General features: G+C 45.5%; 1 protein-coding gene across 1 annotated transcript; it reads right to left on the minus strand.

The window, feature by feature from the left end:
• Window positions 1-59: 59 nt before the first annotated feature.
• LOC120028432 (metabotropic glutamate receptor 5-like) lies at window positions 60-24,742 on the minus strand. Its single transcript, XM_038973652.1, has 5 exons — window positions 24,590-24,742; window positions 23,378-23,785; window positions 22,226-22,340; window positions 539-613; window positions 60-280 (listed from the first exon to the last, which is right to left on the minus strand). The coding sequence occupies exons 1-5, from the start codon at window positions 24,740-24,742 to the stop codon at window positions 60-62; spliced, it is 972 nt and encodes a 323-aa protein (XP_038829580.1).
• Window positions 24,743-25,355: the final 613 nt, after the last annotated feature.

Below are 25,355 nucleotides of genomic sequence, written 5' to 3' on the forward strand. Positions count from 1 at the left end.
CTCACTCATACCCTCACACCACACACAAACACTCAATATGTACAGTGTGTGTCTGCGTATCAGTATGTGTTTGTGTGTATCTCTGCAGTTCCAGTGTCCACTGACCTGCCGACCAATAGGAACTCCCCCACCAGTCCCTGTCGTCTCATGGCCATGAGGATGTTCCTGACCGTCATGCCCTCACAGAAGCAGGCTACCACCCTGGCCTTGGGCAGGTGGGCTCTGAGACGCTCCAGCAGCCTATCAAAACTCTTCTCCCCTGCGTTGCTCCAGATCTTACCTATCATAGGACACATCAGGAGATGAGGTAAGTGATCAAGGAGCTTTAGAAGTCATTTAATTGTCCCTGTTTCACTTCATGTAATTTCCCCAAGGGAAACTTACCTAATATCTTATTCACCACATAGTGCACTATTTTTGCACATGGCTGGAGATTAAACTAGTGCACTAAATAGGGTGTAATCTGCCCGAGGAGGTTCCATGTGGCACTAGGACTAGATGTACTTCCTGGTTAATGACATCACCAGTAAGAGCTTACCAGAGTGGGCGATGCAGATGCCCTCCTTGGCAGCCATATCCTTGAACGCCTCCATCCCACTCTCCCCGTAGTTACCTAGGAGACCGGAGAGAGGGCGGTGAGTGACAGGAAGAGAGGGGTGGTGAGTGACAGGAAGAGAGGGGCGGTGAGTGACAGGAAGAGAGGGGCGGTGAGTGACAGGAAGAGAGGGGCAGGGGAAAGAGAGAAAGAGAGGAACAGATTACGTGTTTAATGTATAGAATGCTCAACGAGAGTAAGTCTCAGTTCTAAATGAAGACACACAGAGAGAGAAAGAGAGAGAGATAGAGGGAGATAGAGGTTGAGAGAGAGAGAGAGAGCGAGAGAGAGAGCGAGAGAGAGAGAGAGAGGAGAAAGAGGGAGACAGAGAGAAAGAGAGAGAGAGAGAGCGAGAGAGAGAGAGAGAGAGAGAGAGAGAGAGAGAGAGAGAGAGAGAGAGAGAGAGAGAGAGAGAGAGAGAGAGAGAGAGAGAGAGAGAAATAATGTTCTTAACTGACTTGCCTCGTTAAATAAAGGTTAAATAAAATAAATATAAAATAAGAAGAGGAAGTGGATGACCTGGAATTGATGCAAATGAAAGGGAGAGCATGGTGACAGAGTGTTTGATAGGATTCCCTTCTCTTTTTCTCGCTATGCCTATTTTTTCTCTCTCTTGTTCTCCGTCTTTCCATCTCACCGTCTCCTTCATCTCTCCTTCTATTTTATTCCCTCCTTCATCTTCATCTATTTTTTCTTATCAGTTTTTTCACAAGATCATTAATCTCCCAGCTCTGATCCCCTCACAAGTCCCAGTGGGCTCCTAACACCAAATGATACGCAGAGAATTTACCATGTAATAGTATCAGGTCTGTATTGATGTAGTTAGCAGGAGCAGAGCCCATGTAGCCATGTGTCAAATCCTGTGTGTGTGTTATGTCAGAGGAGGCTGGTGGGAGGAGCTCTTGGAGGACAGGCTCATTGTAATGGCTGGAATGGAATCGATAGAATGGTACCAAACACATTAAACAGCTCAGTACATCACTAGGGCTGAGCTGCCTGACATCTAGAACCTCAATATCAGGCGACGGGAAAGGAAGGCCCAGGAAAATCGTTAAAGATTCCAGCCACCCAGGCCATAGACTGTTCTCTCTGCTTCAGTACCGATGCATCAAGTCTGACACCCACAGGCTCCTGAACAACTTCTATCCCCAAGCCATGACCGTTAAATAGCTAACAAAATGGCTACACTGACTATCTGAGTTGACCCGTGTATTTTATTTTTACACTATGCACAGTCACAGGACTTCACACACACACTTTCTTATTCCACCTTTATTTCACCAGGTAGGCTAGTTGAGAACAAGTTCTCATTTACAACTGCGACCTGGCCAAGATAAAGCAAAGCAGTGTGACACAGACAACAACACAGAGTTACACATGGAAAAACATGGAATAAACAATAAACAAGCCAATAACACAATAAACAAGTCAATGACACAGTAGAAAAAAAAGAAAGTCTATATGGTAGGCAATAAATAGGCCATAGGAGCGAATAATTACCATTTAGCAGATTAACACTGGAGTGATAGATGTGCAGATGATGACGTGCAAGTCGAAATACTGGTGTGCAAAAGAGCAGAAAAGCAAATAAAAACAATATAGGGATGAGGTAGGTAGATTGGATGGGCTATTTACAGATGGGCTATGTACAGCTGCAGCGTTTAAAGTTGGTGAGGGATATGTAAGTCTCCAGCTTCAGCGATTTTTGCAATTCGTTCCAGTCATCGGCAGCAGAGAACTGGAAGGAAAGGCGGCCAAAGTAAGTGTTTGTCAGGCGGTGGGTGTAGCTGGTGCATGAAGTCAGGCGCAGGAGAGCAAAGATAAGTCAACAACGCACTTTTAATAAAGGCAATAGCACAAAGTAATGGTGGTCCTGGTCAGTCCCTGGATGGGAGACCAGATGCTGCTGGAAGTGGTGTTGGAGGGCCAGTAGGAGGCACTCTTTCCTCTGGTCAAAAAATATCCCAATGTCCTAGGGCAGTGATTGGGGACACTGCCCTGTGTAGGGTGCCGTCTTTCGGATGGGACGTTAAACGGGTGTCCTGACTCTCTGTGGTCACTAAAGATCCCATGGCACTTATCGTAAGAGTATGGGTGTTAACCCCGGTGTCCTGGCTAAATTCCCAAACAAACCCAATGTGCGAACAAAATAACGGTTGCCACTAAATACGGGTAAAACAGCACTCGGGAATAAACCAGCCAGAAACGTACCGACCTAACAATAAACAATCACAAAGACACGGGGGAAACAGAGGGCTAAATACACAACACATATTGAGGGAAATTAAACCAGGTGTGTGGGAAAACAAGACAACACAAATGGAAAATGGATCAGCGATGGCTAGAGGGTCGGTGACGTCGACCGCCGAACGCCGCCCGAACAAGGAGAGGGACCGACCTCGGTGGAAGTCGTGACAGTGTTGGCTTTGGGGATGACCAGTGAGATATACCTGCTGGAGCACGTGCTACGGGTGGGTGTTGTTACCGTCACCAGTGAGCTGAGATAAGGCGGAGCTTTACCTAGCAAAGACTTATAGATGACCTGGAGCCAGTGGGTCTGGCAACAAACATGTAGCAAGGGCCAGCTGATTAGAGCATACAGGTCGCAGTGGTGGGTGGTATATGGGGCTTTGGTGACAAAACGGGTGGCACTGTGATAGACTGCATCCAGTTTGGCGAGTAGAGTGTTGGAGGTTATTTTGTAAATGACATCACCAAAGTCGAGGATCGGTAGGATAGTTAGTTTTACTAGGGTATGTTTGGCAGGGTGGGTGAAGGAGGCTTTGTTGCGGAACAGAAAGCTGATTCTAGATTTAATTTTGTTTACAGTCTAGCCAGATACCTAGGTATTTGCAGTTGCCCACATATTCTAAGTCAGAACCGTCAAGAGTAGTGATGCTAGTCGGGCGGGCAGGTGCGGGCAGAAAACGGTTGAAAAGCATGCATTTAGTTTTACTAGAGTTTAAGAGCAGTTAGAGGCCACGGAAGGAGTGTTGTATGGCATTGAAGTTTGGAGGTTTGGAGGTTTGGAGGTTTGTTAACACAGTGTCGAAAGAAGGGCCAGATGTATACAGAATGGTGTCGTCTGCGTAGAGGTGGATCAGGGAATCACCCGCAGCAAGAGCGACATCGTTGGTATATACAGAGAAAAGAGTCGGCCCGAGAATTGAACCCTGTGGTACCCCCATAGAGACTGCCAGAGGTCCGGACAACATGCCCTCCGATTTGACACACTGAACTCTATCTGAGAAGTAGTTGGTGAACCAGGCGAGGCAGTCATTTGAGAAACAAAGGCTGTTGAGTCTGCCAATAAGAATAGGGTGATTGACAGAGTTGAAAAGCCTTAGCCAGGTCGATGAAGACGGTTGCACAGTACAATCTTTTATCGACTTAATTTGCTTACACACACAAATGCTATCGAGACACACACGCACACACGCACATACAATCCTCATCTATGCTGCTGCTACTCTGTTTATCATATTTCCTGATGCCTAGTCAACTTACCACTATAGATATCTACCTCTATCACATTGTTAATATGGTACTGGAACTGACCCTGTATATATACAGTATAGCTTCTTACTTTCTCGTGTTTTTCTTATTTCTTATAGTGTGTTTGAGTATTAGGTTGATATTGATTAGTGCATTGTTGGGGTTAGAGCTGGCCAGAAAGGCATTTCACTGTCCTTCTGCACATGACATTAAAACTGGAAAACAACATGAAAACAACATGAAAACACATGAAAACACATGAAAACACATGAAAACAACATGAAAACAACATGAAAACACATGAAAACAACATGAAAACACATGAAAACAACATGAAAACAACATGAAAACACATGAAAACAACATGAAAACACATGAAAACAACATGAAAACAACATGAAAACACATGAAAACAACATGAAAACAACATGAAAACACATGAAAACACAAAACAACATGAAAACACATGAAAACACATGAAAACAACATGAAAACAACATGAAAACACAAAACACAACATGTTTGACTCCGTTCCACTGATTCCATTCCAGTTATTACAATGAGCCCGTCCTCTTATAGCTCCTCCCACCAGCATCCTCTGGTGTGTGTGTGTGCGTGTGCGTGTGCGCGTGTGTGTGTGCGTGTGTGTGTGTGTGTGTGTGTGTGTGTGTGTGTGTGTGTGTGTGTGTGTGTGTGTGTGTGTGTGTGTGTGTGTGTGTGTGTGTGTGGTCTTGGGTAGCAGGGCAACGTGTAAAGTCCTGTAATTAGTGTCTCAGTGAGAGGAGCAGGCGACAGATGGCACAGACAGCCCAACCCCTTACACACACACACACACACACACACACACACACACACACACACACACACACACACACACACACACACACACACACACACACACACACACACACACACTCACATACACTCACACACACTCACACACACTCACACCATACCACACATACATACACACACTCAAACACACGTATGCCCATGTCCAAGCCAACAGACACTTACACGCAAATACAGACACTTAATAAGCGCAAATTCACAGACATACATTGTGTCCAGGGCCAGGCTATGTGATGTGTCTGACGCTGTAAGTTCCTGTGACAGAGAACAGATGTTGCCGGTGAGATCAGAGGAGACAAGATTCTTCAGACCCTCCCCCTGAAATCAACTCAACACCAGTTACAGGATACACACACATAAACACACTCAAATCCCCACATGAAAAAATGCTACAGTTTACTATAGAATACTATAGTACTTACTATAGAAATCTATATAATGCTATAGTGATACAGTTGAAGTCGGAAGTTTACATACACTTAGGTTGGAGTCATTCAAACTTGTTTTTCAACCACTCCACAAATTTGTTGTTAACAAACAATAAATTTGGCAAGGCGGTTAGGACATCTACTTTGTGCATGACACAAGTACATTTTCCAACAATTGTTTACAGACAGATTATTTCACTTATAATTCACTGTATCACAACTCCACTGAGTCAGAAGTTTACATACACTAAGTTGACTGTGCCTTTAAACAGCTTGGAAAATTCTAGAAAATGATGTCATGGCTTTAGAAGCTTCTGATAGGCTAATTGACATCATTTGAGTCAATTGGAGGTGTACCTGTGGATGTATTTCAAGGCCTACCTTCAAACTTGTATGCCTCCACAAGTCTGGTTCATCCTTGGGAGCAATTTCCAAACGCCTGAAGGTACCACGTTCATCTGTACAAACAATAGTACGCAAATATAAACACCATGGGACCACGCAGCCGTCATACCGCTCAGGAAGGAGACGCGTTCTGTCTCCTAGAGATGAACGTACTGTGGTGCGAAAAGTGCAAATCAATCCCAGAACAACACCAAAGGATCTTGTGAAGATGCTGGAGGAAACAGGTACGAAAGTATCTATATCCACAGTAAAACGAGTCCTATATCGATATAACCTGAAAGGCCGCTCAACAAGGAAGAAGCCACTGCTCCAAAACCGCCATAAAAAAGCCAGACTACGGTTTGCAACTGCACATGGGGACAAATATCGTAATTTTTGGAGAAATGTCCTCTGGTCTGATGAAACACAAATAGAACTGTTTGGGCATAATGACCATCGTTATGTTTGGAGGAGAAGGGGGATGTTTGCCAGCCGAATAACACCATCCCAACCTTGAAGATCGGGGGTGGCAACATCATGCTGTGGGGGTGCTTTGCTGCATTAGGGACTGGTGCACTTCACAAAATAGATGGCTCCATGAGGAGGAAAATTATGTGGATATATTGAAGCAACATCTCAAGACATCAGTCAGGAAGTTAAAGCTTGGTCGCAAATTGGTCTTCCAAATGGACAATGACCCCAAGCATCAAATCAAATCAAATGTATTTATATAGCCCTTCTTACATCAGCTGATATCTCAAAGTGCTGTACAGAAACCCAGCCTAAAACCCCAAACAGCAAGCAATGCAGGTGTAGAAGGTGTAGAAGCATACCTCCAAAGTTGTGGCAAAATGGCTTAAGGACAACAAAGTCAAGGTATTGGAGTGGCCATCAAAAACCCTGGCCTCAATCCTATAGAAAATTTGTGGGCAGAACTGAAAAAGCATGTGCGAGCAAGGAGGCATACAAGCCTGACTCAGTTACACCAGCTCTGTCAGGAGGAATGGGCCAACATTCACCCAACTTATTGTGGGAAGCTTGTGGAAGGCTACCCGAAATGTTTGACCCAAGTTAAACAATTTAAAGGCAATGCTACCAAATACTAATTGAGTGTATGTAAACTTCTGACCCACTGGGAATGTAATGAAAGAAATAAAAGCTGAAATAAATCATTCTCTCTACTATTATTCTGACATTTCACATTCTTAAAATGAGGTGGTGATCCTAGCTGACCTAAGACATGGAATTTTTACTAGGATTAAATGTCAGGAATTGTGAAAAACTGAGTTTAAATGTATTTGGCTAAGGTGTATGTAAACTTCCGACTTCAACTGTATGTAGTATACTGTAGAATACTATACTACACACTGTAGTATCCCTCAATCATGTGTAGTACTTACTATATCATGTTGTAGTATACTGTAGAATACTATACTACACACTGTAGTATCCCTCAATTGTGTTGTACTTACTATATTATGTCGTAGTATACTGTAGAATACTATACTACACACTGTAGTATCCCTCGATTGTGATGTATTTACTATACCATGTTGTAGTATACTGTAGAATACTAGACTACACACTGTAGTATCCCTCAATTTTGTTGTACTTACTATATTATGTCGTAGTATACTGTAGAATACTATACTACACACTGTAGTATCCCGCAATTTTGTTGTACTTACTATATTATGTCGTAGTATACTGTAGAATACTATACTACACACTGTAGTATCCCTCAATTGTGTTGTACTTACTATATCATGTTGTAGTATACTGTAGAATACTATACTACACACTGTAGTATCCCTCAATTGTGTTGTACTTACTATATTATGTCGTAGTATACTGTAGAATACTATACTACACACTGTAGTATCCCTCAATTGTGTTGTACTTACTATATTATGTTGTAGTATAATGTAGAATACTATACTACACACTGTAGTATCCCTCGATTGTGTTGTACTTACTATATTATGTCGTAGTATACTGTAGAATACTATACTACACACTGTAGTATCCCTCGATTGTGTTGTACTTACTATATCATGTTGTAGTATACTGTAGAATACTATACTACACACTGTAGTATCCCTCGATTGTGTTGTACTTACTATATTATGTTGTAGTATACTGTAGAATACTATACTACACACTGTAGTATCCCTCAATTGTGTTGTACTTACTATATTATGTGGTAGTATACAAGAGCAGAAGCTTTGACATATCTGTTCAGACTCCAGTTCTACCTACTTACAGGTCATGGAAAATGTGCTCTTTTAGTATTTCTCCACTTCCATGTCAAAGATAATAAAAAAAATTAAAACACTAACAAAACTACAGTAATTTACTGAGGGCATATATTTTCAATGCTAAGTATCAATATTAAGTATGAAAATGTATGCACTCTGTACTGTAAGTCGCTCTGGATAAGAGTGTCTGCTAAATGACATATGTTAAATGCTAAAATGTACAGTGAATACTACAGTCATACTACAGTAAAGTCCACAAAAACACTACAGTGAATACTATAGTATATAAATATAGTAATACTACACTATTTACAGTATACTATAGTATTTTTTTATGTGGGTAAACACACACATTCCAGCCCGATAGCATGTAACCAGTCAAACTGGGAATCATTTGTGAAACACACACATCTATGCACAAAGACACAGTGGGAGAGCTAAGAAGAGCCTGCTTCCTGGCGGGATAGAGGAAAATAGAGAGCAGAGAAAAACATATCTCTATACACAATATAATAGCTTTAGAGACACAGAAGTGAGCAGAGCGGAACAGCAGCCAACAACACATAATGTGCTCTCCATTCGGGCTCAGCTGTGTCACAGCCGTTCCCATCACAATGGCAATTATCTGCTCAGGACAAACCAATTCTCACCAGGACTCTGGCTCACACCAGAAACACCTAACCACCCCTCGCCTCTTCTCCGCTCATTCTCCTCCACTCAGATCTCCTCATCTTCTCGGTCAGTGTTATTTCCTCTCTGGTTTCTCCGTCATCCGTAGTATTCACTTGAAGTCATGGGTGATGTAAGAATATTTTGAAGATAAATACACAACGCAGAGGACGAGAGGTCAATAGATGACTAATGATCAAAGGAAATTGTGTTTTGTTCTGTAATAGGGAAGTATTGATCAATAGGTCAGAGATATGGGAGGAATTCCAGTCCGGGACTCATAGCTACATGGCAAGTTCTCATTGGTCCAAATTGTTTATACATTGAACCTGAAATAGGATACTTGTTATTTGGCCATTGGTCCAGTGTTATTGCAAGGAATTCTAATTGATCAACCACATGCTAGTGCTGGGTTATAAAACTACATCCTGTCCCTTTGTTCTATGGAGAGAATCACTGAGGACAGGGGAGCATGAACATCTACCATCTACCTCCCCGCATGATTTGTTCTCTTTGAATAAAGCTATTTTCCTCCCCCTGATTTTCTTTGGCGTCTGTGTTATTGAAGAATAACATCAACTGCTAACAGCGAGGTATAACATAGATGCCAAATAGGAAATACCGTCCACCAGTTCAGTTATTTAACACAGGAAAGGGCACCAGGAGACCACTTTAGACTGTCGAGATGCATGGCCTGTATGGTCCAGTGGTTAGTACCACAGCCACTTTGGGTTCCAATCTGACCCGTGTCCTTCTGACAATTTCTCCTGCCTTTCCTTTCTCCTCTTCACTGTCCTATCTCAATAAAAACACAAAGCCCTAGAACAAATATACAGTACCAGTCAAAAGTTTGAACACACCTACTCATTCAAGGCTTTTTCTTTATTTTTACTATATTCTACATTGTAGAATAATAGTGAGGACTCAAAACTATGAAATAACACATATGGAATCATGTAGTAACCAAAAAAGTGTTTAGCAAATCAAAATATATTTGAGATTTGAGATTCTTCAAAGTAGCCACCCTTTGCCTTGATGACAGCTTTGCACAATCTTGGCATTCTCTCAACCAGCTCCATGAAGTAGACACCTGGAATGCATTTCAATTAACAGGTGTGCCTTGTTAGAAGTTAATTTGTGGAATTTCATTCCTTTTTAATGTGTTTGAGCCAATCCGTTTTATTGTGACAAGGTAGTGGTGGTATAAAAAGATAAGATAAGATAAGAAGATAGCCCTATTTGGTAAAAGACCAAGTCCATATTATGGCAAGAACAGCTCAAATAAGCAAAGAGAAATGAAATTAAGGTCAGTCAATCCAGAAAATTTCAAGAACTGAAAGTTTCTTCAAGTGCAGTCGCAAAAACCATCAAGCGCTATGATGAAACTGTCTCTCATGAGGACCGCCACAGGAAAGGAAGACCCATAGTCACCTCTGCCGCAGAGGATCAGTTCAGTAGAGTTACCAGCCTCAGAAATTGTTGCCCAAATAATTTCTTCACAGATGTTAAGATGCACCCCGACTTTATACCACTGTCAAGAAGAATTACGTCCATCCTGTGTCACTTTACTTGGACTAAGAAAATACACTTTATGACACTGTTATGAAACATTATGACCATCATAATCATATAAGCCAGATAGGCCCTTATGTCAGTCATCATTCACAAAGAGGGTGTCTTGTCCTGCTCCTGGAATCTGCTCCTGCATTCATCCCAGTCATCAGCAACAGAGCATTGGGGTAGTTGCATGTCTGACGTCAATGTGTGCACAATGACAATGGTCATTTAATATAGTCTATTAAAAACTTTACATAAAAATACTGTTGACAAGTAGGCTATGGTGTAATGGAATGTTTTGCCTTGTGTGGTAGGTTTTATGGGTTTTGACACTCTTATGTAGGTGTCATAACCAGCCATAAAGTAACACAATATATGTCGCAACAGGTGTAAATCTATGGGTCATGACAGTGTTATGACCATATTATTAACAGGTTATGACAAGTTACGTCAGCTGTTATGACTTATTATTGCATGGTTATGACCGTGTCATAACATATTATGACACTGGGCGTCAAGTAAAGTGTTACCGAACATTCTATCTATGTTAACAAAAACCTTCTGAGAACCTATTGGTGTTCGAGTTAGAGTTAGGTTAACATTCCCTTAATAATGTCAAACTGAACATACCCAGAACGTGGTTACCATGTTCTCAGAATATACCATATTAAATGTTCAAGACATGTTTCCTAGGCCGTTGCAAGAGCATTCACGTGTCCAGTTTTCAGTGGGTCAGGAGAATATTCCATCAACGTCCCACCAAACATACACAGAACAAGGTTGCAATGATCTCAGAATATAAGATATTCATGTTCTAGGCACGTTTCATGGGAACTTTGCAAGAACATTCATGTGTCCAGTTTTCTGAGGGTCAGGAGAATATTCCATTAAAGAAATGTTTTGGTTTCATTACACATCACGCCTTGTTACTGTTGTCAAGTCAACCAAGGCCCTGAAACACTGAACCATTCAGAACTCTTTGTCTGTTGTCAAGCCAACCAAGGCCCTGAAACACTGAACCATTCAGAACTCTTTGTCTGTTGTCAAGCCAACCAAGGCCCTGAAACACTGAACCATTCAGAACTCTTTGTCTGTTGTCAAGTCAACCAAGGCCCTGAAACACTGAACCATTCAGAACTCTTTGTCTGTTGTCAAGTCAACCAAGGCCCTGAAACACTGAACCATTCAGAACTCTTTGTCTGTTGTCAAGTCAACCAAGGCCCTGAAACACTGAACCATTCAGAACTCTTTGTCTGTTGTCAAGCCAACCAAGGCCCTGAAACACTGAACCATTCAGAACTCTTTGTCTGTTGTCAAGCCAACCAAGGCCCTGAAACACTGAACCATTCAGAACTCTTTGTCTGTTGTCAAGCCAACCAAGGCCCTGAAACACTGAACCATTCAGAACTCTTTGTCTGTTGTCAAGCCAACCAAGGCCCTGAAACACTGAACCATTCAGAACTCTTTGTCTGTTGTCAAGCCAACCAAGGCCCTGAAACACTGAACCATTCAGAACTCTTTGTCTGTTGTCAAGCCAACCAAGGCCCTGAAACACTGAACCATTCAGAACTCTTTGTCTGTTGTCAAGCCAACCAAGGCCCTGAAACACTGAACCATTCAGAACTCTTTGTCTGTTGTCAAGCCAACCAAGGCCCTGAAACACTGAACCATTCAGAACTCTTTGTCTGTTGTCAAGCCAACCAAGGCCCTGAAACACTGAACCATTCAGAACTCTTTGTCTGTTGTCAAGCCAACCAAGGCCCTGAAACACTGAACCATTCAGAACTCTTTGTCTGTTGTCAAGGATACTCAAACACAAAGTTGCTTTTAATATACAGGGTTTTTCAATTTAAATATTTGACAAATGATTACATTTTGCATGTTGATTTATACAGTAATTATTATTCAACAGTCCTCACGTGGGATGTGATCTCACAACCTCCCGGGACTCCGAGCTTCCTTCAACGCCACCATGTCTATGGCATGCATTAGTCATTCTGACTGTCATTGATTGACTTATTTCAGCAATTGAAGGGTTTTCAGTATAGTTGTCTTATGTTGGTAGGCCTTGTTAACCTGTTAAAATGACTTGACAGGTGTAAGCAATTGGGTGTTTTTGTGAGTATCCTTAACCTTGCCAACAGGCAAACAGCTATGAATGGATCAGTGGTTTATCAATAAGGGCCTTGATTGGCTTTTTCAGAAGTAACAAGGCGTGATGTGTAATTAAACTTTTTTTAATATATATTTAAAAAATAATTGTACCATGAGGCTACATCCTGACAACTGATAAACAGAAATGTTCTGGCAACGTTCCCATGAAACGTGTCTAGAACATGAATATATTATATTCTGATAACATGGCAATCATGTTCTGTGTATGTTTAGTGTGACATTGGTGGAATATTCTCCTAACCCACAAAAAACGGGACACATTAATGTTCCTGCAATGTTTCCATGAAACGTGTCGAGAACAATATCTTGTGTTCTGAGAACATGGCAAACGTGTTCTGAGAACATGGCAAACGTGTTCTGAGAACATGGCAAACGTGTTCTGAGAACATGACAAACGTGTTCTGGGAACATGGCAAACGTGTTCTGAGAACATGACAAACGTGTTCTGAGAACATGGCAAACGTGTTCTGGGAACATGGCAAACGTGTTCTGAGAACATGACAAACGTGTTCTGGGAACATGGCAAACGTGTTCTGAGAACATGGCAAACGTGTTCTGAGAACAAGGCAAACGTGTTCTGGGAACATGGCAAACGTGTTCTGGGAACATGGCAAAAGTGTTCTGAGAACATGACAAACGTGTTCTGGGAACATGACAAACGTGTTCTGGGAACATGGCAAACGTGTTCTGAGAACATGGCAAACGTGTTCTGAGAACAAGGCAAACGTGTTCTGAGAACATGGCAAACGTGTTCTGGGAACATGACAAACGTGTTCTGAGAACATGACAAACGTGTTCTGAGAACAAGGCAAACGTGTTCTGAGAACATGGCAAACGTGTTCTGGGAACATGGCAAACGTGTTCTGGGAACATGGCAAACGTGTTCTGAGAACAAGGCAAACGTGTTCTGAGAACATGGCAAACGTGTTCTGGGAACATGACAAACGTGTTCTGGGAACATGACAAACGTGTTCTGAGAACAAGGCAAACGTGTTCTGAGAACATGGCAAACGTGTTCTGGGAACATGACAAACGTGTTCTGAGAACAAGGCAAACGTGTTCTGAGAACATGGCAAACGTGTTCTGGGAACATGACAAACGTGTTCTGGGAACATGGCAAACGTGTTCTGAGAACATGGCAAACGTGTTCTGAGAACAAGGCAAACGTGTTCTGAGAACATGGCAAACGTGTTCTGGGAACATGACAAACGTGTTCTGAGAACATGACAAACGTGTTCTGAGAACAAGGCAAACGTGTTCTGAGAACATGGCAAACGTGTTCTGAGAACAAGGCAAACGTGTTCTGAGAACATGGCAAACGTGTTCTGGGAACATGACAAACGTGTTCTGGGAACATGGCAAACGTGTTCTGAGAACATGGCAAACGTGTTCTGGGAACATGACAAACGTGTTCTGAGAACATGACAAACGTGTTGTGTGCATGTTTGGTGGGAAGTTGATGTAATATTCCCCTAAGTGGAAGCCAGGGACAGACAGATGGGTTAGGCCTCAGTAATAACAACCATTATCTGTCACTGTAATGGACATCAATTCATTCTAAGTGAAATGGTCTCTCTACATCTCGCTCTCTCTCCATCTCTCTCTCTCTCTATCGTTCATTACCTCTATCTCCCTCCTCCTCTTTCACATTAATCCTGTGCTGCTTAAGATTTGTAATAACATGTCAAACATAGAATTGCCTGGCATAGAATGGCAGAAGGACATAGAAATGCCTAGGGTAGAATGGCAGAGTGACAGCCTATCATGTTTCAGAGAGACAGTTCAACATAACAACAACATTTACACCTCAAATAGTGAGAGGTGGCAAGACAGGCCAATACTCTCCAACACACACTAACACACACACGTTAGAGTCTGGCGAGGATATGTCTCTCCTACAACCTTAATGTATTACACACACTAACACACACACACACCCATACACACACATATGTTGTATTTCCTAAATACATTTTAACTCCAACCAGATTATTTTGACCCTGTTAACCATGGCAACAACCCTGACATATCCCATTAATCACACACACACACACAAGCACATCCACACACATAGACACTACCCCTCACACACACAGACACACACACATACTCTCTCTCTCTCTCCCACACACTCCAATCCAACAGTTTTAATCCCCTGAGAGGTATCATCTCTGCCCAAATAAGCACCGTCCATTTAATGTTCCCTCTCAGGAGAGCAGAGACAACTCTGTCACTCAGTACTTTGGGGAGAGGGGGAGAGGGGGGGGGGGGGGTAGAGAGGGGGGGCAGTGGGATATAGAGAAGGAAAGGGGTAGAGAGAGAGGGATATAGAGAGGGAGAGGGGGGGAATAGAGAGTGGGAAGGGGACAGTGGGATAGAGAGAAGGCTCAGAGAGAGGGATATAGAGAGGGAGAGGGGTTGAGAGAGGGGGGAATAGAGAGTGGGAAGGGGACAGTGGGATAGAGAGAAGGCTCAGAGAGACGGGGTTGGTTAAACAGGATGTATTTAGAAGTTAGGGTTTGTCAGAATGTGTCAGTATGTATGATGCACAAAGCTCAGTCTCTCTCAATAGCATTTGAATTGAAGCAATGATGTGAACAATCCACTTGGAAAAAAACTATGCTCTGAATAGCTTGGAGTTGACGTGGAGTTGAACTCAGGTGTGGTGCAAGGTAAATCCCCACAGGGTTAGTCTCCTCAGCTATGCCCAGTTGAGGAGCACTTTAACTGGGCTGTCTGAGAAGACACACTGGGTCTAGGAAGCAAATAACCCCTCATTCTCTCATTCTCTAATTCACACGTTGTCACACCCTGGCCTTAGTTATCTTTGTTTTCATTATTATTTTAGTTAGGTCAGGGTGTGACATGGTGAAGTATGTGTTTTTGTATTGTCTAGGGGGTTGTATGGTTTAGAGGGTTAAGGAGAATAGATGGTTTAGTGTTGTGTGTAGGTGTCTAGGAAAGTCTATGGTTGCCTGAATGGGTTCTCAATTAGAGACAGCTGGTTATGGTTGTCTCTGATTGGGAGCCATATTTAAGGCAGCCATAGGCTTTAGCTGTTGTGGGTCATTGTATATGTCTAGTCTATGTTGAACGTAAGTAGTTTGTGTGTGCACTTGCGTTTGTAGTTTCACGGTCGTTTGTTGTTTTGTTAGTTTGAATAAGTGTTTCGTGTTCCGTCTTCGTATAAATAAAAAGAAGATGTATTCATATCATGCTGCGCCTTGGTCCAATCTCTCATATCAAGACGATCGTGACTGAATGACCCACCAAACCCGGATCAAGCAGCGTGACAAGCGGCAACAGGATCAAGGCATCAAGGATTCATGGACATGGGAGGAGATATTAGATGGAAAGGGACCTTGGGCACAACCGGGAGAATATCGCCTCCCTCGTGAAGAGCTGGAGGCAGCGAAAGCCGAGAGGAGGCGATATGAGGAGGCAGCACGGAGGCAAGGCTGGAAGCCCGCGAGTACTACCCAAAAATTTCTTGGGGGGGGGCTAAGAGGTAGTGGGCCGAGGGCAGGTAGGAGACCTGCGCCCACTTCCCAGGCTAACCGTGGAGAGCGGGAGTACGGGCGGACACCGTGTTACGCAATAGAGCGCACGGTGTCTCCTGTACGTGTTCATAGCCCGGTGCGGGTTATTCCACCTCCCCGCACTGGTAGGGCTAGATTGGGCATTGAGCCAGGTGCCATGATGCCGGCTCAACGCGTCTGGTCTCCAGTGCGTCTCCTCGGGCCGGCATACATGGCACCAGCCTTACGCATGGTGTCCCCGGTTCGCCTACATAGCCCGGTGCGGGTTATTCCACCTCCCCGCACTGGTCGGGCGACGGGGAGCATTCAACCAGGTAAGGTTGGGCAGGCTCGGTGTTCAAGGGAACCAGTACGCCTGCACGGTCCGGTATTTCCGGCGCCACCTCCCCGCCCCAGTCCAGTTCCACCAGTGCCTACACCACGCACCAGGCTTCCAGTATGTCTCCAGAGCCCTGTTCCTCCTCCACGCACTCGTCCTATGGTGCGTGTCTCCAGCCCGGTACCACCAATTCCGGCACCACGCACCAAGCCTCCTGTGCGTCTCCAGAGTCCTGTGCATCCTGTTGCTGCTCCCCGCATTAGCCCTGAGATGCGTGTCCCCAGCCCGGTACCACCAGTTCCGGCACCACGCACTAGGCCTAATGTGCGTCCCCAGGGTCCAGTATGCTCTGTTCCTTCTCCCCGCACTAGCCTGAAGGTGCGTGTCCTTAGCCCGGTGCCTCCAGTTCCGGCACCACGCACCAGGTCTACAGTGCGCCTATTCCGGCCAGAGCCATCCGTCTGCCCAGTGCCATCTGAGCCATCCGTCTCCCCAGCGCCATCTGAGCCATCCGTTTCCCCAGCGCCATCTGAGCCATCCGTCTCCCCAGCGCCATCTGAGCCATCCGTCTCCCCAGCGCCATCTGAGCCATCCGTCTGCCCAGTGCCGTCTGAGCCATCCGTCTGTCCCGAGCCATTAGAGCCGCCCGTCTGTCCCGAGCCGTCAGAGCCGTTAGTCAGTCAGGAGCCGCTAGAGCCATTCGTCAGTCAGGATCTGCCAGAGCCGCCAACCAGACAGGATCTGCCAGAGCCGCCAACCAGACAGGATCTGCCAGAGCCGCCAACCAGACAGGATCTGCCAGAGCCGCCAACCAGACAGGATCTGCCAGAGCCGCCAACCAGACAGGATCTGCCAGAGCCGCCAACCAGACAGGATCTGCCAGAGCCGTCAGCCAGCCATGAGCAGCCAGATCCGTCAGCCAGCCATGAGCAGCCAGATCCGTCAGCCAGCCATGAGCAGCCAGATCCGTCAGCCAGCCATGAGCAGCCAGATCCGTCAGCCAGCCATGAGCAGCCAGATCCGTCAGCCAGCCATGAGCAGCCAGATCCGTCAGCCAGCCATGAGCCGTCCAGCCAGGATCCGCCAGAGCCGTCCAGCCAAGATCCGCCAGAGCAGTCATCCAGCCAGGATCCGTCCCTCAGTCCGGAGCTGCCGTCCCTCAGTCCGGAGCTGCCCCTTATCCTGGTGCTGCCCCTTATCCTGGTGCTGCCCCTTAGTCCGGTGCTGCCCCTTAGTCCGGTGCTGCCCCTTAGTCCGGTGCTGCCCCTTAGTCCGGTGCTGCCCCTTAGTCCGGTGCTGCCCCTTAGTCCGGTGCTGCCCCTTAATCCAGTGGGGTTAATGTGGAGGGTGGCCATTTGGAGGAGGCTACGTAAGCGGGTAGTGACTATGGTGGGGTGGGGACCACGACCAGTGCCAGAGCCGCCACCGTGGACAGACGCCCACCCAGACCCTCCCCTAGACTTGATGCTGGTGCGCCCGGAGTTCGCACCTTAAGGGGGGGGTTATGTCACACCCTGGCCTTAGTTATCTTTGTTTTCATTATTATTTTAGTTAGGTCAGGGTGTGACATGGTGAAGTATGTGTTTTTGTATTGTCTAGGGGGTTGTATGGTTTAGAGGGTTAAGGAGAATAGATGGTTTAGTGTTGTGTGTAGGTGTCTAGGAAAGTCTATGGTTGCCTGAATGGGTTCTCAATTAGAGACAGCTGGTTATGGTTGTCTCTGATTGGGAGCCATATTTAAGGCAGCCATAGGCTTTAGCTGTTGTGGGTCATTGTATATGTCTAGTCTATGTTGAACGTAAGTAGTTTGTGTGTGCACTTGCGTTTGTAGTTTCACGGTCGTTTGTTGTTTTGTTAGTTTGAATAAGTGTTTCGTGTTCCGTCTTCGTATAAATAAAAAGAAGCTGTATTCATATCATGCTGCGCCTTGGTCCAATCTCTCATATCAAGACGATCGTGACACACGTCCTTTTTCTCCTATTTTATCCTCTCCATCTTTTCCTCCCTGTGCAGGCTACAGACTACAGACTACAGGCTTCAGACTACAGGCTTCAGACTACAGGCTTCAGACTACAGGCTACAGACTACAGGCTACAGACTACAGGCTACAGACTACAGGCTACAGACTACAGACTACAGGCTTCAGACTACAGGCTACAGGCTACAGGCTACAGGCTACAGACTACAGACTACAGACTACAGGCTACAGGCTACAGGCTACAGGCTACAGGCTTCAGACTACAGGCTTCAGACTACAGGCTACAGGCTTCAGACTACAGACTACAGGATTCAGACTACAGACTACAGACTACAGGATTCAGACTACAGGCTTCAGAGTACAGACTTCAGACTACAGACTTCAGAGATCAGACTTCAGAGATCAGACTACAGACTTCAGACTTCAGAGTACAGACTTCAGACTACCTAATGCCTCTTTCATCTGTTGCCCTTGGCGGCTCCCCTCCTCATCCTCCATCTCTCCCCCTACCTATCCCTCCTCCCCATCCTCCATCTCTCCCCTACCTATCCCTCCTCCCCATCCTCCATCTCTCCCCTACCTATCCCTCCTCCCCATCCTCCATCTCTCCCCCTACCTATCCCTCCTCCCGATCTTCCATCTCTCCCCTACCTATCCCTCCTCCCCATCCTCCATCTCTCCCCTACCTATCCCTCCTCCCCATCCTCCATCTCTCCCCTACCTATCCCTCCTCCCGATCTTCCATCTCTCCCCTACCTATCCCTCCTCCCCATCCTCCATCTCTCCCCCTACCTATCCCTCCTCCCCATCCTCCATCTCTCCCCTACCTATCCCTCCTCCCTGTCCTCCATCTCTCCCCCTACCTATCCCTCCTCCCCATCCTCCATCTCTCCCCCTACCTATCCCTCCTCCCCATCCTCCATCTCTCCCCTACCTATCCCTCCTCCCGATCTTCCATCTCTCCCCTACCTATCCCTCCTCCCCATCTTCCATCTCTCCCCCTACCTATCCCTCCTCCCCATCCTCCATCTCTTCCCCTACCTATCCCTCCTCCCCATCCTCCATCTCTCCCCTACCTATCCCTCCTCCCGATCTTCCATCTCTCCCCTACCTATCCCTCCTCCCGATCTTCCATCTCTCCCCTACCTATCCCTCCTCCCCATCCTCCATCTCTCCCCCTACCTATCCCTCCTCCTCATCCTTCATCTCTCCCCCTACCTATCCCTCCTCCCGATCTTCCATCTCTCCCCTACCTATCCCTCCTCCCCATCCTCCATCTCTCCCCCTACCTATCCCTCCTCCCCATCCTCCATCTCTCCCCTACCTATCCCTCCTCCCGATCTTCCATCTCTCCCCTACCTATCCCTCCTCCTCATCCTTCATCTCTCCCCCTACCTATCCCTCCTCCCCATCCTTCATCTCTCCCCCTACCTATCCCTCCTCCCCATCCTTCATCTCTCCCCTACCTATCCCTCCTCCCGATCTTCCATCTCTCCCCTACCTATCCCTCCTCCCCATCCTTCATCTCTCCCCTACCTATCCCTCCTCCCGATCTTCCATCTCTCCCCTACCTATCCCTCCTCCCCATCCTCCATCTCTCCCCTACCTATCCCTCCTCCCCATCCTCCATCTCTCCCCCTACCTATCCCTCCTCCCCATCCTCCATCTCTCCCCCTACCTATCCCTCCTCCCCATCCTCCATCTCTCCCCTACCTATCCCTCTTCCTGATTCTCCATCTCTCCCCCTACCTATCCCTCCTCCCCATCCTCCATCTCTCCCCCTACCTATCCCTCCTCCCCATCCTCCATCTCTCCCCCTACCTATCCCTCCTCCTGATCCTCCATCACTCCCCCTACCTGTCCCTCCTCCCCATCCTCCCACTCCCCCTACCTATCCCTCCTCCTGATCCTCCATCACTCCCCCTACCTGTCCCTCCTCCCCATCCTCCAACTCCCCCTACCTATCCAACCCCTCCTCCCCATTTAAGAGGAAGACAAGCACACAGCCACACACACACACACACACACAGCCACACACACACAGAGACACACAGCCACTCACACACAGAGACACACAGCCACACACACAGGCTCACTGGACTCCCACAGCCATACACAGGGCCAGCGCTGTATCTCCAGTTGCCACAGTGACGCGATGTCACTCCCAGGAGACCTATGGAAGGAAATACCATCTGTAATAGGTGTAGTTAATGACAGGGAGTTCTGAGCCCCTTACTCAGTTCCCATGCTCATCACTGTCACTGGTATACACACACACCCTGTCGCTGTAGGACAGACAGAGAGCATAAGATGTGATCAAACGTCTCTCATTCCGGTGGTTTATTCATCCTTCTGACTCCTTCTCCTCCTCCACAGCTCAGAGTTTACCACACCATTCACTGAGGGGAGCCAAGAAAGACAAAAGGCCTACACAACAACAACAACAACAACAACAACAACACACACACGTCAACACATCATCAAACATCTATAAACCTTGCTGACAGACAGGTGTGTCAAAAATCAGCACGCCAAAAATCTGAGGGGGCACAAAATACGTGAGAATTTTGTTTTTTTCAAACACCTGAAACTGTTTTTTCCATCCAATCTAGAGCTATAATCATTATGCTTAATTCTATATAAAAATGTCTACTTTTTATCTAAGCATACTTCCTGAGCTGTCTGTATCCTCCTGACTGGTGGTTCCTGGTGATATCCTGCAATAATTGGCAGATGAGAATGCTCTGTTATTTTTTATTATTAATGGAAATGCACTCCAAAGCTGATCCCCCTTTCTCCTTTATCTCTCTCTCGCTCATTATATCACTTTCCACTTCGTCCTTCTCGCTCTCTCCTTCTCTCTCTCTCCTTCTCTGTCTTTAGATGAGACAGAGTAGTTGTCCTTAAGAAATGAGACATGACCAGACGAGACAAGACCAGACCAGACAGGACCAGACCAGATGAGACAAGATACGGCGAGACAAGACAAGACAAGTCAAGACAAGACCAGACAAGGCGAGACAAGACCAGACCAGACAAGGCTAGACAAGACCAGACCAGACAAGGCGAGACAAGACCAGACCAGACAAGGCCAGACCAGACAAGACCAGACTAGACTAGACTAGACCAGACTAGACCAGACTAGATAAGACCAAACCAGACCAGACCAGACAAGACCAGATCAGACCAGACATGACAAGACCCGACCAGACCAGACCAGAACAGTAGAGACCAGACCAGTAGAGACCAGACCAGTAGAAACCAAACAAGTAGAGACCAGACCAGTAGAGACCAGACCAGTAGAGACCAGAGCAGTCTAACACTACTGTTTCAGTTCCTCCCTTCCTTACAGTGACACTCCCATAGCCTCATATTCACAACACAGAGTGTGTGTGTGTGTGTGTGTGTGTGTGTGTGTGTGTGTGTGTGTGTGTGTGTGTGTGTGTGTGTGTGTGTGTGTGTGTGTGTGTGTGTGTGTGTGGGTGTGGGTGTGGGTGTGGGTGTGGGTGTGGGTGTGTGTGTAAGGTGTAACTCTGATTAACGGTTCAGCTAAAGACCTACTTCCCTTTGTGGCCAAACCATAGATTAATTACAGCCAGTCATCAGCGCCCAGAGAGAGAGAGAGAGAGGGCCAGAGGAGGAAGCAATATAGTGGAGAAAAGAGGCATGGATGTGAGTGGGAAGAGGGAAACACACATTCTCAATACCAAAAACACATTCTCTCAAATGTTCTTGTTTGTGTGAATGACCACAGAGCAGCGGGACAAAAAGAAGACAAAAAGACAGACAGACAGACAGACAGACAGACAGACAGACAGACAGACAGACAGACAGACAGACAGACAGACAGACAGACAGACAGACAGACAGACAGACAGACAGACAGACAGACAGACAGACAGACAGACAGACAGACAGACAGACAGACAGACAGACAGACAGACAGACAGACAGACAGACAGAGTTCTGTTCTTACCCTCTGTGTGTATGGAAGAGACGTAGCTCCAGTTGTATCTCTTGACAATGTCCACCATGGCTCTGGCCTGCTGAGCATCCGATGGCACCACCCTCATAAAGTACTTATACAAACTCTGTTGGAGATAAACAGTACTCATTAAGTACTTATACAAACTCTGTTGGAGATAAACAGTACTCATTAAGTACTTATACAAACTCTGTTGGAGAGAAACAGTACTCATTAAGTACTTATACAAACTCTGTTGGAGAGAAACAGTACTCATTAAGTACTTATACAAACTCTGTTGGAGAGAAACAGTACTCATTAAGTACTTATACAAACTCTGTTGGAGATAAACAGTACTCATTAAGTACTTATACAAACTCTGTTGAAGATAAACAGTACTCATTAAGTACTTATACAAACTCTGTTGGAGAGAAACAGTACTCATTAAGTACTTATACAAACTCTGTTGGAGATAAACAGTACTCATTAAGTACTTATACAAACTCTGTTGGAGATAAACAGTACTCATTAAGTACTTATACAAACTCTGTTGGAGATAAACAGTACTCATTAAGTACTTATACAAACTCTGTTGGAGATAAACAGTACTCATTAAGTACTTATACAAACTGTGTTGGAGATAAACAGTACTCATTAAGTACTTATACAAACTCTGTTGGAGATAAACAGTACTCATTAAGTACTTATACAAACTCTGTTGGAGATAAACAGTACGCATTAAGTACTTATACAAACTCTGTTGGAGATAAACAGTACTCATTAAGTACTTATACAAACTCTGTTGGAGATAAACAGTACTCATTAAGTACTTATACAAACTCTGTTGGAGAGAAACAGTACTCATTAAGTACTTATACAAACTCTGTTGGAGATAAACAGTACTCATTAAGTACGTATACAAACTCTGTTGGAGATAAACAGTACTCATTAAGTACTTATACAAACTCTGTTGGAGATAAACAGTACTCATTAAGTACTTATACAAACTCTGATGGAGAGTAACAGTACTCATAAAGTACTCATACAAACTCTGTTGGAGAGAAACACAGTAGACTACTCATAAAGTACTAATAACATAGAATAGAATGGAGTAGAGTAAAGTAAAATAGAATAGAGTAAAATAGAATAGAATTGTGTGCCTACTTTGTCACTGAGGTCCATGCTGGTAGCAGAGTAGGCAATCTGGGGTATGTTGAAGAGCTGTAGGAGGTTCTGGACCTGAATGGCCACAGAGCTGGAACCTGGTCCTATCAGCCCGACGATAGGCTTCTTCCCCCGCATGGGGGTTGCAGCAGGGTCCGCACACCTCGGCCCTCCCCTCCCGTCGGCTCCTCCCCCGCCTCCCCCCCACACACTGCCTCCCCCCACCTCGGCCTCGTCGGAGGACACCAGGGAGTCTCGTATGAACTCAATGCTCTGCTCCAGGGCCACAGCAGAGTGCCAGCAGGAGTCTCTTATCTCACAGCCCAGGCTGATGTTGGGGAGGATACGGGGGTCAGCGTTAATACGGTCTAGAGTGTGCAGCATGGCCTCAACACGCTGGATACCGTACTGCTCGCGCACCGAGCCGCATTTACGTTCGTGTACCTGGGTGAGGAATACACACACACACACACACACACACACACACACACACACACACACACACACACACACACACACACACACACACACACACACACACACACACACACACACACACACTGGATACCACTTTGCTCACGACACACACTGAGACACTCTTACACTTATGAGACTCTTACACTTATGAGACTCTTACACTTATGAGACTCTTACACTTATGAGACTCTTACACTTATGCAGCTGGGGATGGATACAGTGGGGTTGGAAATTATTGACACCCTTGATAAAAATGAGCAATATTGACCATATAAAATGAATCATTCAAATACTGAGCTATATTGTATGCAACAACAACAAAAAAGGGAAATAATATAATTTTATACTAATACAATTGCTCAGAGAAAGAGATTTAGTAGGAGTTTTAAGGGAACAAATTATTGACACGCCTGTTTTCAATACCTTTCAATAATTCACCTTGTGAGGATAACGCCACTGTTTTCTGAGTTGGAGAACACATTGGGAGGATCATAGACCATTCCTCCACACTGAATCTGTGCTTATAGTGTTTACTAAACAGCATTGGCACTTGGATTTGAAAAAAAAAAAATGGCATACAATATAGCTCAGTTTTTTAAATTATTTATTTTATACAGTCATTTTGTCTCATCTTTATCAAGGGTGTCAATCATTTCAGACCACACTGTACAACTTCCCCACACCATCAGTCATTCATGTGGACATAAAGGCTGCCTTGGTCTCAGAGGGTTGTACCTTGTCCGCTGTCGGCTGGTGATGGACAGAGAACAGGGCTCCTATGATGATGTCACCGGGGATGTGTGCCACGACTCGCCGCTCGTTAGACTGTGCATCGCCAACAGTCCCACGCCACGCCCACATGGGCAGGGCCAGGATGACCCAGATCATCTTATTGGTTAATTTGTTAACAAAGATAATGTCTTGATGATGTGTCTTGACGGTGTCCAGTTTGGTCAAGCACTACTACCCTTCATAAGAGTTAAGTTCCTCTCCATTGTGAGGAGTGATGGCAAGCCAAAAGAAAATAGCAAAAATGTGGACTTCCTCTTCCTCCTCCTGCTGTGGAAGTCAGGGAAAGGCCATTGCCACGTTACCAATAAGGAGTGCCAGAGAGAAGCAGTGTATGTTGGGAAATACTTTAGACTCCTTCTGGTCGAAACTGGACTCCACTCTGATTGGTTGAGGAATATCCTCCTCTATGGTGAAGCGGTGGTCTCCATGGTAACGGGTAACAGACCGGTAAAGGGGCTGGTCATTACCTGTAAACAGAGAGGTAGTGGGGGGTTAGGGTCTGAACGCAGCAGGGGACATCAATCCTTTATAGTGGCTTACTTTGCTGTTTTCACATCAATCTGTTATCTACCTGTGACACATCAGGGAGCAGGGAAGGCTGCCAGAGGGGAGGGAGAACAATAACATTCAACGCCATACCAAGTCTCAGAGCACTGGAACCAAACCCAGTGGGAACCTATCCAAGCAGTTTATACCCTCACATGAATCC

The sequence above is a fragment of the Salvelinus namaycush genome, chromosome 34 (genome assembly GCF_016432855.1).
Source record: "Salvelinus namaycush isolate Seneca chromosome 34, SaNama_1.0, whole genome shotgun sequence".
Classification (NCBI taxonomy): domain Eukaryota; kingdom Metazoa; phylum Chordata; class Actinopteri; order Salmoniformes; family Salmonidae; genus Salvelinus; species Salvelinus namaycush.

Bases quoted from the DNA above. Each gene is read 5' to 3' on its own strand.
- LOC120028432 (XM_038973652.1), bottom strand. From the start codon at position 24,742: ATGATCTGGGTCATCCTGGCCCTGCCCATGTGGGCGTGGCGTGGGACT. The intron at 22,341-23,377 runs GTAGGCACACAA...TATCTCCAACAG, and splicing joins GCATGGACCTCAGTGACAAA to AGTTTGTATAAGTACTTTAT. The intron at 614-22,225 runs GTAAGAACAGAA...CCGGTCTCCTAG, and splicing joins CTCTTCCATACACACAGAGG to GTAACTACGGGGAGAGTGGG.